General features: G+C 38.3%; 1 protein-coding gene across 1 annotated transcript in view; it reads left to right on the top strand.

Annotated features, from left to right (window-relative positions):
* WDPCP (WD repeat containing planar cell polarity effector) overlaps positions 1-13137 on the top strand; it is a 159003-nt gene that overhangs the window by 49781 nt on the left and 96085 nt on the right. Inside the window, exons 4-6 of the mRNA XM_075147603.1 lie at positions 693-743; positions 3225-3295; positions 3542-3601. Coding sequence (XP_075003704.1) covers positions 693-743; positions 3225-3295; positions 3542-3601 — 182 coding nt within the window. The remainder of the gene's footprint in view (positions 1-692; positions 744-3224; positions 3296-3541; positions 3602-13137) is intronic.

Below are 13137 nucleotides of genomic sequence, written 5' to 3'. Positions count from 1 at the left end.
TATATTATATTTTCTATTATATTCAGCCCTTTCACCTGCTGCAGAATACAAAAACACCGTGCTTACATCATTGTAAGGGACGGTGCAGTCCAAGGCTCGGGCAGTCGGACCCTGGCCGCTGCGGAGGTTGGGTGTTTGCTGGAATCCCAGCAGAGGGCATCGTGAACGCGCGAGAGTGCCAGCCCTGGCCTCCTGCATCCCTACCTGGTATCTGAAATGGCCATTTCAGAGTGAACGATCAATTTTCTTTATCTGATTAATCCTGTTAATCCTAGAAGTTTCACGATGGGCCAAAAGGTCTGTTCGGCTAGAGTTACTTCCTCTTTGCGGCCAGGTTAGAGCCGAGGCTTGTGCGGGCATCCCGTGGGCTGAGTTTCGTGGTTAATACGCTGTCTCCATGGCTCTGCTGACAGACTGACTCAGCTTCTCTTCTGGGTTCAGTTGCAGCTCACTTCACTATCTGATGAGATTGGAGGCTCAGTAACGCCGGCCCACCTGTTGGGCTGCATAAGCCTTTCTTTCACTGCAAATTTAAGATATCTGACTTACGAGGTGAAAACATCGGGGCTGTCTTAATTTTTTGTAAATTTCTGTGTTTTATCAAACTGTATGAATCTTCTCTCTAATATTAATATTTGCTGACAGCAGTCGTAAGGATTATCATTCATCTTTTCATCCTTTCTTTCCTTTAGCATCACAGATGAAGCATGGTTACTTAGAAGAGAAGCAAAAGCTAGCAGAATGTGAGGACATACGAGTTTCTTCTTACACTAAGACCAAATTGTTAATTTGGATTGGTGATGCCCCTGGAAAAGCATTAAAATAACCTCAGACTGCTTCCAATGTAACTTTCTGCACATGCCATCTAAGACAGACAGTCACAGAACTACACAACAAAACAATTGAAAAGCTGTAGTTATTCCTTCCTGGTATATTTGCAATCTGTTTTTTTCTGTGTCACTAAGCGTGATAGTGTGTATTGCTTCTCAAATCCATTGTCAAGAGGAGTCAAAAATAATCACAGTCCAGATTTTTCCTTATGAAATTTACTCGGCAGATGAACAATAAATGTTTTCCATATCAGCTTTTGAATTGAAATACCAAATTCCTCAAAACTGAAAATTATAACTAAAATACTTTCAGCCAAAATCAAATTCCAGGTTAATAATTACCTGCCGTCATAGAATACTTTAAGCTTTGAAATATTTACACTGTTCCTGCATTATCTGGTTAAAAGCAATTTCAGTTTATGCTATCACACAGCAGTACTGTGACAGTTAAAGATTTTTATATTAGGACAACTTTTCTTTAGCTCAAGTTTTACAACTCTTGCATAGTTATTATTGCTCAGAGCATTCATTAATGTTCAAACATTATTACATGACAAATCTAATTGATTTTTAGACGACTTCACAAAATAATATGTATGCTGTAAGAATTGCCTTAACATTCTATCTTATCATAATGAAAATTCACGTGGAATTGTGCATGCGTTTGAAGGCAAAATGTGTTCCGGAAGGATAAATTATTTGCAACGCCATAAGGTGTGTTTGGAGCAGGTTGAAGCCCCACTGGGGATGGGTACAAAGGTGCACGCAGCCATGTGGTAAATCTACAGCCGCTGTGGAGGGTTGTGTGTCAGTCAGAATCAATACAGCTCTGTAAAGGTGGGGAGGTGAGAAAGGGTTGTAAGTAAGGAGGAGCATCCCTTGTGCTCTGCGTAGCATTATCTTACAGGCGTTGCCTGTATGAAAAGAGAAGCAGGCCCAGATAAACCCCGTTACACAGAAGCCCCAACTGTTAACTTTTATACGTGTGACATGCAAAAGGAACACAAGCTGTACCTTGTTGCTGTAAATATAGGGGTGGCTAGGCACAAAGCACTGTATAGCACATTTCTTAAAGAGAAGCACCGGGTAACTTTATTCACAGCTGCTTATTTGTATATATAGTTTGGTATCTGTACAGGCAATTTCCCATTTTGCATATGTGGATAAATATTCCAGTATTTATGAAGGCACCCATTGAAAATGTGATCTCACATGCCTAATTAATATTATCATAACAGTTCCACCAACACTGGCTTCAGTCCAATAAAATACAAAGAGAAGTTGTATGTTGGTGTGCTCTTTTGTTGATACATGAAATCCTTCATTTTTTCACTCTATAGCACTTCTATTGTAAGCTCCTTTTTGCAGGGAGGTTTAAACACAACTGTTAAGTCATTCAGTCTGGAAGTTGGCATACAAACTGACAGCTTGGAGCTCAAAACTTTTCATCAGGTTTCCTTTAAATAGGCTAGATTTTGAAAAGACAATGTGTTCTAGTTTCTCATGGTTTTTATTGTATACTTATGAGCAGAAAACTGCTCACTTTTAAATTATGAAATTTCACAAGTTATTAGAGCCTGATTCTCAGCCATGAAACAAGCCAATTTCTAGCAACTCCAGAGGAAGCTTTGCCTCCTGGTTTCAGAATTAATGTATTAGGCCAGAATTTTCACAATAGTTTGCTGAACATTAATAAATTTGTCAAAGGACTGTGGCAGTCATGCAGTTTCTTGTTTGCTTGACTTGGCAGATTCTTCAGACCAAATTTTCAAGAACAAATCCTATAAATAACTCTAAATACTCCATAATATAAGTTATGGCCTTCACAATTACCTGTTGTTAATGCCTCTATATATGCATATATTCATGCATATATATTTTGTAGACACGTTACTGCCTGCTTTTTGAAATTAGGCAATGAAATACTAGTTCAGAAGAATAGTATCTGTTTCGGATTTGATAAATTGAATCTGAGTTAACATACTGAATGTGAGATGCCTTCTCATTGCAAGTGCTTAGCAGCTGGGTAAGATATTATATCCTGAGAGCTTTGTACACAATTGCCATGGTGAAGTCATCGTCAGTGTGGATATTTCATGCTAACTGTTCCTATGACAGATACTTTCAAAAGGATATCATTTGACAATACAAACCAATAGAACCTATAGCCATTTCCTTCCAATTATAGGTAAGTTTTACGTTTAAGGTTAACTCCTAGAAATCTTAGTTTTGTGTTTCCACAGAAAAGGAAGCTCAACTTGAAGAACTTTTTTTATTATATATAAATGTATGTTTGTACACACACGTGCATATATATACACACATATATATATACAGTCGCTTATCTATACACATTTCTCTATCTTCTTTTTTTTTTTTACTTTTATTTGCCAGCTCGAGATTATCCTTGGATACTGAAAAACAAGCGACCAGACAAACTGCGAGATACACTCAAGGAGGTAGAGGTATGTTTCAGAAAGTTTCAAGTACAGCAACATGTAATCCAGTTTTCAAAACTCTTTCAACAGCTTTAATTTTCATAAAGATCCAACTCTCCCAGTGATGATAAATGTGCTTTTGTCTGACTGTTCTAAAACAGCTGCATCTTTGTGTGGCATGCTTCATCTATAAACTTGAAAATCAGAAGTATGTTAACTGATAGTGACAATGTGTACTGCCAACTCCACTCTCTGTTTTCTGTTGTCCTTTAGGACTTAATGCAAAACAGCCAATGTATGCTGAGCAAATGGAAGAACAAACATATCTGTCAGGTAAAATGTTTTGACAAGCTCTTGCAATGTTCAGTCAGTGGAGCCGAACAGCCATACAGTGATTGATGCAATTGTGTTAAAATGTTAACTAACACAGAAAATCATTGGGTTTTTTTAATGTATGGGCTCTTATTACCTAGATTGTGTTTGTTTAAATTTCTAACCTGAAATAGATGCTACAAAACAAAAATCTGGTTTTTATCAACAAGAAAAATTGCATTAAAGGGCTGTGATTCTGTGACATTATGATTATTTGGGGAAACTGAAAGCTTCCTGTACCTCAAAATACCAGGCTAAGGGAGCAGTTAAAATATATAGACAGGTCTGGAACCTACGTTGTATTACATTTTTATATCTTAATTATTTACACGTCTGTCGCAAATCTTTTTACTTTGTGCTTGTGTAATATGGGAGGGAAGCTATAACTCTAAACCAGCTAGATCATTAATCAAGTTATGGAACAAAAGATATTGTGACATGTGGCACACATGTAACTATGTTCTCTGTCTATATAAGTTCCACATATTGTATACAAGAAACAGCTTTTCACATCCTTGTTAACACAAAACAGTAGGGTAGGTGGGAGGTCTACAAATGACACGTGCTCTAGCTCCTTAATCATGAGCTTGTTCTGGAAAACATATGTAATGTATTTTATACGTTTCTGCAGTTTTCATTGTTCATGAGGAATGTGCATGTTATTTGAAGCTGCTTTGTCATGGGGAATACTTGTAAATATTACTAATACTGTTTCTAAAAAGAAATTTTGTGTTCTAACTTCTATGCTTTTTCAGATTCATAATTCTTCTAATTCGAGTAGTTCCAAATGTGTGTCAGCAGCATGAATATTAAATATTCAAACATTATACAGCTGAAATTCCAGAAATGTCTTTAAGAATAGCAAAATTTTTAAATACCTGACATGCCAGAGAGTATATAGTCTTTTTGTATCAATAATAAAGATATTATCATCTAAGCTACATTTGCCTATCAGATCTTATTGCTAGTAAATGTATATCATTCACGTACAGATTACATAGCATATATCTGTGAATGTTAATCTTCTAGAACTTATTTAAATATTAATTGCATGCTAATTTAGGGCATTTTTTTCTGTTATTATTGTTCTGATTAGGAAAGGGATTCAGTTAAGAAACACTGAGTCAATTAGCCATGAGTGTATTCATCTGCTTCCCAGTTTGCTGTCTCTTCATTTGCTTTCCCCATCCATTCTCCCTCTATCATTTTCCTTCCCCTCCCATCTATCTGTATCCACCCACATTCCTTACCAATACATACTTTGGAACAGTGAACTTCCTGCCAAAATTTGATCGTTCTGCCTTTGTGATATAACACCTTTGGTTGATTATCAGTTCGGTATAAAACTCTTTTTTTCAGGCTTACATAAACAAAAATGAGACAAATACAATTTTACTTATTTCTTGTACAAGATGGGAAAGGAAAGAGATGGATGGTTTTATCTTAGCATATTAGGTCTGGCTGTATATTGGATTGAATCATGTAAAGGAGTAGTTTGATAAATTGAGTATTTTTTTAGGGTTTTTAGACGGCTTGTATAGCCAGAGTATAAGTGATAATATAGCTTATAACATAGCCAGAGTTAAAGTTATAGATAAAAATCATAGTAATTTCTCTGTCGTTAAATTCTGCTTTTGGTTTCTTAATAACAAAACAAAATGGTTTTTTATATAATAATGGCTGATAATTGAAGTCTCCAACAGGGTTTTGAATGTTCTGCCAAAACAATTGTGTTACTCCACTTTCTGTCTTCCTGAAAATATAAGCTCTCCAACAAATGAAAATAAAACACAGAAAAATGAATAATTTGGGAGAGTCTAGAACAGAAAAGCTGTCTTCTATCAATTTTTATGTCAAACGGTTTGTTTTTCTGCTGCTCATCTGCCTTTGAGCATTTTGCAGGAATATCTGGACTCTCCCTTTTTGATACAAACGTTCTGAAGCTTCTGGAAAAGGTGTTGTACATTTATTTTTTTAGTTCTAAGTAGGAGACTAATTAACTGTTTCAGCAGAAAGTGCTTATCACATAGTGGTGTGATCTATGTCATAGCTCTACTGTATTCACATGCTATTTTGGATGGATACCAGAGCAGCTGCTAGTGGAAAAAAAAGAGTCCATGTTTGCATTAACTTTCAAGTGTAATAGAAAGCAACATGTCAGACAAACAGCATGGAGAGCATGTAGTGAATTGCCCTGACTGTCGTAATTTTCAGTGATTTGGGCTAAATCTGCATATATGGTTTAATTATAGTATCTTTTTTTTAGCTCTTTGTTTTTTAGTAGCAATACAATGTCAAATAAATTCGTTTATAGAAATGAAAATATTTAACTCAACAGCCATCACATTTTTCAATAAATGTTCTATGTATTTGAATCTGCCATATCTTTAGCTGAACCAGGAAGAGTTCCCTTTGTGTTGTAATAACAATGTCCTATCCAAAAACTCAATGCTGTTGTACCTTTAGCAAGACAGAACAAATGGAAAAAAACCTGAAAGGTGATACAATGATAACAAGACTATAATTTAAAAGAGTAGTATGATTTCCCTCAGATTTTGTGAAAAACAAGCATAGGACTGCTGCTAGTGTGCCTGCTGGAACCTAAACATCACTATTCCTAATCCCTCACTGCTTCCTCCAGCACTTCCAGCTTCTAACTAGCCCACAGGCAAAAATTGGGGGCTATAAATTTAAACATGCATCTGCTAAAAATAAGTGTGCTGTCATGTTAACTGTTTGTGTGCGAATGACTAATAGACTTCATACATATGCTTCAATGAAAAATGTAAGTAGTTTGCATGCAGATTATCTTGTCCATTGTATGAAGGTATTTCTCAAAATTGGCTCTTCTATATGAGTTTGCCTAGAACTACTATAATGCTGGCCCAGCTTTCTACCTTTCTTAATGTTTAATTTTATGCATCAAAATTTCTCCTATTACTTTTTTTTATATACAATCAGTGCATTGGAATTTTCATATTTACTTGCTTGTCCTTTGCCAAAAAAATTCCATTGACCTTTATTTTTGCAGTCCTAAGTATACATTCTAGTACTGCTTAGAGCTTCTGAAATAGATGATGTGCCAATTCACTTAAACATAACCTAGACTATACAGGGATTTTTGTCAAGGACCTTGCTCTCCTATTTAAAAGAGGTTAGTTGAGCCCTAAAGGACTGAGGTCTCTAGCTCTGTTCCTACTTGTTCCAATAGGATCTGAATGCACACTGTTTCTGTATGGTACTTCTGAACCCCAACTTTGATGACCTGTGATGAGTTGCTGAAATAATCCTGTAATCTTCAGTTAGTTGATGTCAAAGGAAAATAAATAGACCATAAAAGAAGGATGATAGAAAAAAAGACAAGAAGTCTTTGCTATAAGATGCCACTGTATTGTTTATAATTAAATGAACAATTTATTACTGACTTTCCCTGTCGAGGAGTAATAATCTAAGGAATTAATTTTATCAATATTGTTGAGTTTACTCAAGTCAGCTCTGGCTGCTTCCCTTCCTCTTGCTATCCTTCGCTAATGCTTTGGAATGCTTTTAAGTTTTGCCACAAAATCGTGATATCAATCCTATGAAATGATGCCATTGGTTCAGGTTTGGTTTTACAATATAAGGTAGTAAAAATTAATGAGATCTAGCCGAAACATTTGATTTCCAACTTTTTTTAGTTTTACATTTGCATTACGATGTAAAATTAAACACATGCCAACACTGAATTATTTTATTGTATAAAAGCCAAGCACTAGCTGTGAACCATATCTGTTACCTGCTAATGAAAAAGATGTATATATTCTTTGCTAAATGACTTTGATTTGATTTAATTTTATTTGTGTTGCAATTTACATATGTATATGAATGGTTTTTATGTTACTATCATTGACATACTTAGAACTGGATTCTGAATTGAGATACACAGCAATATTTGCTGACGTGGCTTGTTATTTCAGCTACAATGCCCATAAGCAAACTGATTTAGCAAGATATGTGGTGACATACAGAAGCACATCTGGTATCAAAATCAAGACATTATGGCTAGAATACATGAGAAGCTAGTACCCGTCACCAGTTACTAAGAGGTATACTGCCCTCATATTAAATTCTTTTGGTTGCTTTTGATCACAGCCATTAATGTGTTGTGTGGTTTTAGAAATTTGGAGCTAGAAGTACAAATGCATTGATTATTGTGAAACAGTAACGTGTAACAACAATAACTTCATCTGTAATAAGGCATGCAACAGAGTAATTACGGTAGGGTGGCTAAGAAAGCAATCTGGAATGAAGAGGTGGGGAAAAACCCTGGGAACCTGCTTGAACAAGAAATGCTTTGCAATTCTCTTCTCCTTTTGCATATTCCTTTGTTGGTTGGGCTCTGTAAGGGAAACCAGTTTGCAGCAATATTTTTTACAGGCATACTTTCCTTCTCTTCCAATTTTAATCAGATAGAAACAAATCCTGGCTTTGCTCTGCAGGTATCTTTTTAGGTAGAAGGGCTGATAAGCAGCTAAGCTGCATGAATGAGGAGTCAAGGGCTAAGGCTTCCAAGGATAAAGGAATCCACTTAACTACATGCTTAAGTTCTACTAAAGTCCGTAAGTCGTAAGCCTGTACTTAAGTCCTTTGCTTAATAAAAAGTAACTCAAATACATATTGGAGCACTTTGCTATTGGGGAAGGGAAGGGCTAAGTCTTCCCCTGAGTATCCTCTGCTCCTTCTTATGTCTTTCTTGCTCATTGGAGAACCATTTTTGGCACACAAAGTACGCAATTCCTTCTATCAAAGTCTTCACATTCAACTCCTCAGTAACACAGAAACGAAGCGGCCCTTCCTTCCCAGCATGTAGAATGACCCAAACATTTTACTCAGACTATGTTCAAGTACAAAGGCTATGCCCATTCTTCCAATAGGTATGAAGTAATGCTTTCATGTTTTGCTTAGGAACACCTTGAGAATGTTAAAGCTGTAGAGATGACTCTTCTGGTTTCTATTTTTCACATCGCAGTACTTCAGTCTGAAAAATTTGTGATGTGTTTCATTATTGTAAGCTTCTTTCCCTAATTTGATATCTGTTAGATGGAATGACTTCGTGCTTTGTGTAAATAATGCCTCTTACATTTGCTTTTATTCTTTAGCAATGATGGGCAATTCCATTGAGCAGTACTTTTTGGAGTTAGATCACTGTGTATCTGTGTTCAAGCCAAGTTTGCAATCTTCCCCATTTGCTTTATATTCATTCGTGCTTATGATTGGACTGCTCCCATCCACCAAAATATGAGCTTAACTATTCAAGCTTATGTATAATAGCACCTAAATCTTATTATCACATAACAGTCTTTGCATAGACTACACAGTGAGTAAGGAATTGAAATAACGAAGTTTCAATTCAAGCACATAAATATTTTCTCTTTTACAGAATATTTTTGATGAAAGATAATATAGAATTGTAGAATCATAGAATCATTTACATTGGAAAAGACCCTTAAGATCATCAAGTCCAATGGTTAACCTAATACTACCAAGTCCACCACTAAACTATGTCCCTAAGCACCACGTCTACATGTCTTTTAAATACCTCCAGGGATGGTGACTCACCACTTCCCTGCTTTATTTAAATACCTACTTGTATTTCATAGTAAACTTTAAGAACTATTTAAAAAAAGCCCCCATTCTAATCCAAAGGTTTTTTAAAGGGAGGTGGAAGAAATACTGACCTTACATGACCATATAGTGTGTAAGGTCTCTGAATTTAGAGATTTAGAAATGTAGACTCTGAAGTTCCTAGAGGGAAGGACTTAAACCTGTGGAGCAGTTCCTGAGCTGGAAGACAGGGACGGCGAGCAGGATAAACCCCCTGTAATCCAAGAGGAAGCAGTTAACGACCTGCTACGCCACCTGGACGCTCACAAGTCTATGGGGCTGGATGGGATCTCCCCGAGGGTATTGAGGGAGCTGGCGGAGGAGCTTGCCAAGCCACTCTCCATCATTTACCAGCAGTCCTGGTTAACAGGGGAGGTCCTGGACAACTGGAGGCTCGCCAATGTGACGCCCATCTACAAGAATGGCGGGAAGGAGGATCCGTGGAACTACAGGCCTGTCAACCTGACCTCGGTGCCAAGGAAGATTATGGAGCGGTTTGTCTTGAGGGTGCTCACAAGCCATGTCTGGGACAACCAGGGGATCAGGCCCAGCCAGCACCGGTTCGTGGAAGGCAGGTCCTGCTTGACCAACCTGATCTCCTTCTATGACCAGGTGACCCGCCTCGTGGCTGAGGGAAAGGCAGTGGATGTGATCTACCTGGACTTCAGTAAAGCCTTTGACACTGTCTCCCACAGCACTCTCCTAGAGAAGCTGGCGGCTCACGGCCTAGACAAGTGCACGCTTCGCTGGGTAAAAAACTGGCTGGACGGCCGGGCCCAGAGAGTTGTGGTGAACGGAGTTAAATCCAGTTGGCGGCCGGTCACGAGCGGTGTTCCCCAGGGCTCAGTACTGGGGCCGGTCCTGTTCAATATCTTTATCAATGATCTGGACGAGGGGATCGAGTGCTCCCTCAGTAAGTTTGCAGATGACACCAAGCTGGGCGGGAGTGTTGATCTGCTCGAGGGTAGGAAGGCTCTGCAGAGGGACCTGGACAGGCTGGATCGATGGGCTGAGGCCAACTGTATGAGGTTCAACAAGGCCAAGTGCCGGGTCCTGCACTTGGGCCACAACAACCCCAGGCAACGCTACAGGCTTGGGGAAGAGTGGCTGGAAAGCTGCCCAGAGGAAAAGGACCTGGGGGTGCTGGCTGACAGCCGGCTGAACATGAGCCGGCAGTGTGCCCAGGTGGCCAAGAAGGCCAATGGCATCCTGGCCTGTATCAGAAATAGTGTGGCCAGCAGGAGCAGGGAGGTGATCGTGCCCCTGTACTCGGCACTGGTGAGGCCGCACCTCGAATCCTGTGTTCAGTTTTGGGCCCCTCACTACAAGAAGGACATGGAGGTGCTGGAGCGCGTCCAGAGGAGGGCAAGGAAGCTGGTGAAGGGCCTGGAGCACAAGTCTTATGAGGAGCGGCTGAGGGAACTGGGGTTGTTTAGTCTGGAGAAGAGGAGGCTGAGGGGAGACCTCATCGCGCTCTACAACTACCTGAAAGGAGGTTGTAGCGAGGTGGGAGTTGGTCTCTTCTCCCAAGTAACAAGCGATAGGACGAGAGGAAATGGCCTCAAGTTGCGCCAAGGGAGGTTTAGATTGGACATTAGGAGAAATTTCTTTACTGAAAGAGTGGTCAGGGCTTGGAACAGGCTGCCCAGGGACGTGGTTGAGTCACCATCCCTGGAAGTATTTAAAAGACGTGTAGATGAGGCGCTTAGGGACATGGTGTACTGGGCATGGTGGTGTTGGGTTGATGGTTGGACTTGATGATCTTAGAGGTCTTTTCCAACCTTAATGATTCTATGATTCTATAATTCTATGATTCTATATTACCAACCATGGTAAGTTATCATAGCAAAAATTTGTTAAATTAAAATTTAAGTTTTGCCCAAATATCTCAAAGTTCTGTGGAAAATAATGGGAAAAAATGTTTTACTGTAAAAATAAAGAAGGACGGAGCACAATGGGAGGAACAGTAAAAGCCATGGAAACGATATTATTTTTACCTACTTTCTATCGTTCTATCATACCATACTGATAGCATAGAGAGAGATCTATGCAATATTGAAAATACATAGCATTGGTGTAATTACTAGTTTCATAGATGTAAAGCAAAGCACACCTGTTAGCACAATATTTTATATTTATATAAATGTCCTGTCATGGTAGAGCGGAGCAGTTTTCATAGATTTCTATTCTAGCTCTGTAACAGGTGTGATTTATGTCATTACCAGGAAATGAACATATAGACATAAAGTGAATTTATACCCTGAAACATTTGAGAGTTAAAGAGACCTAACCTTATTTGTTGCTCCCAAGCCAAGAGTTTGCAAGCATGTCTCTATACAGCATATTCGATGGACATATTAGATGTCAGCAGGATGACAGGCATGTGGCCTCATTCAGTAATGCAGTCATTCAAGATCACTGACCATCTACAGATCAAAACACATTTTTTTCTGTGTTTTGCCTCTCCTCTTTACCTGGATGGGTGGTATATATCCCTAGTCTGTCAGGTAAACCTAGAGGCTGCAAACAGGCTTCTGATTTACTTAGGTTAACTCCAGGGTGCTCTTCTCACTCCCTGCAAGGAGAGGAAGCATGGGAGCAACCTACCATTACAGTAACATTTTCTAAGGGAAGAACATAGCTCCCAAGCAAAGGCGTCGTGGAAGACACAAGTTGAAGAGTTTATTTATATGACTGCACCAGCTCTCCTGTTGGCACATAACACTGAAGGATTTGGGGTGTTTTACTCTTCCCTAGGAGGCTGATATTCACTCAGTAATTTAGAACTGATCTTTCTGGAGTATTTATGTTATTTTCCTTGATCATTGCTTGCATCGTAGTTTGTCAACTTCTGGGTTTCAACCCTCACTTTTTCAACTAGGTTCTTCGGACAATTATAGCTAACCGTAGTCAAACCTTGCTGGACTTAACATTATCAAGTTGGAAATAAATTGTGATTTTATCTAATCTAGCTTCAACATACGGATAAATTGAAGTTTTGAAATATTGTAATAAAAGCTGCGTGAGTGTAACTGTGTCTAACATTTTTACTAGGACAAAACCTTAAAGGACATCTGTCATGACAGGGAATATTGAAACATTGATGATATTTATTTATCAAACAAATGCATGGTTAGGTTCTTAACAAATTCATTTCACATCACAGGTATTTTTTGTTTCTATTTCAGATGTCACTAGAATTTCTTTTCAAACTACTGTGAATTGACAGGAAGATAGATTGGAAAAATGTTGATTAAAGATATTAGTCAGGGCAAGAAGGTAATTTATTTAAATATGCTTGTCCTGTTCTTTGCTACAGAAAGCACAGAACTATAGTAATATAGCAAAATATGGATAACTGAGACTTTTCATAGCTAAATTATTGGGAGCAGAGCATTGCACAATGCTACATTCCTGTCCCCAGTACTTTTTATTTATTATACAATCCAGTAGATCGCACTGCAAGGAAGTTTGCCTGGTGTTTATGTACCAGTGTGTTGTACTAAAAAGTATATTGCAACCATGTTTGTTTCACAGCTCTAGCATAAAACAAACAGGGATTTTTATGCCAAATTCTACTACAAGAGCAAGTATTTCTCTAGTAGTAAGTTTTTTAAAAGCACAGAGATTTCTTTAAAAATCTGCTGTTAGGTAGAAGTAAGAGTTGAAGTCCCAGATTTCTGGCCTTTGGTGAGCCCTCTGTACATTTCTGCAAAGATCTTTCCACTGAGGAGTCCTGTGGCAGAAAAGATTCTTCAGCAAGTTTAGGGCTGCTGAAGGAATAATTTTTTTTTTTTTTTTTTTTTTAACTGATTAGAGAGAGATGAACCTAGCTGTAAGAATGAGTCCTTCAG

Source organism: Calonectris borealis, chromosome 3, assembly GCF_964195595.1.
Source record: "Calonectris borealis chromosome 3, bCalBor7.hap1.2, whole genome shotgun sequence".
Lineage (NCBI taxonomy): Eukaryota > Metazoa > Chordata > Aves > Procellariiformes > Procellariidae > Calonectris > Calonectris borealis.
This window is presented reverse-complemented; position numbering and strand designations above follow the sequence as displayed.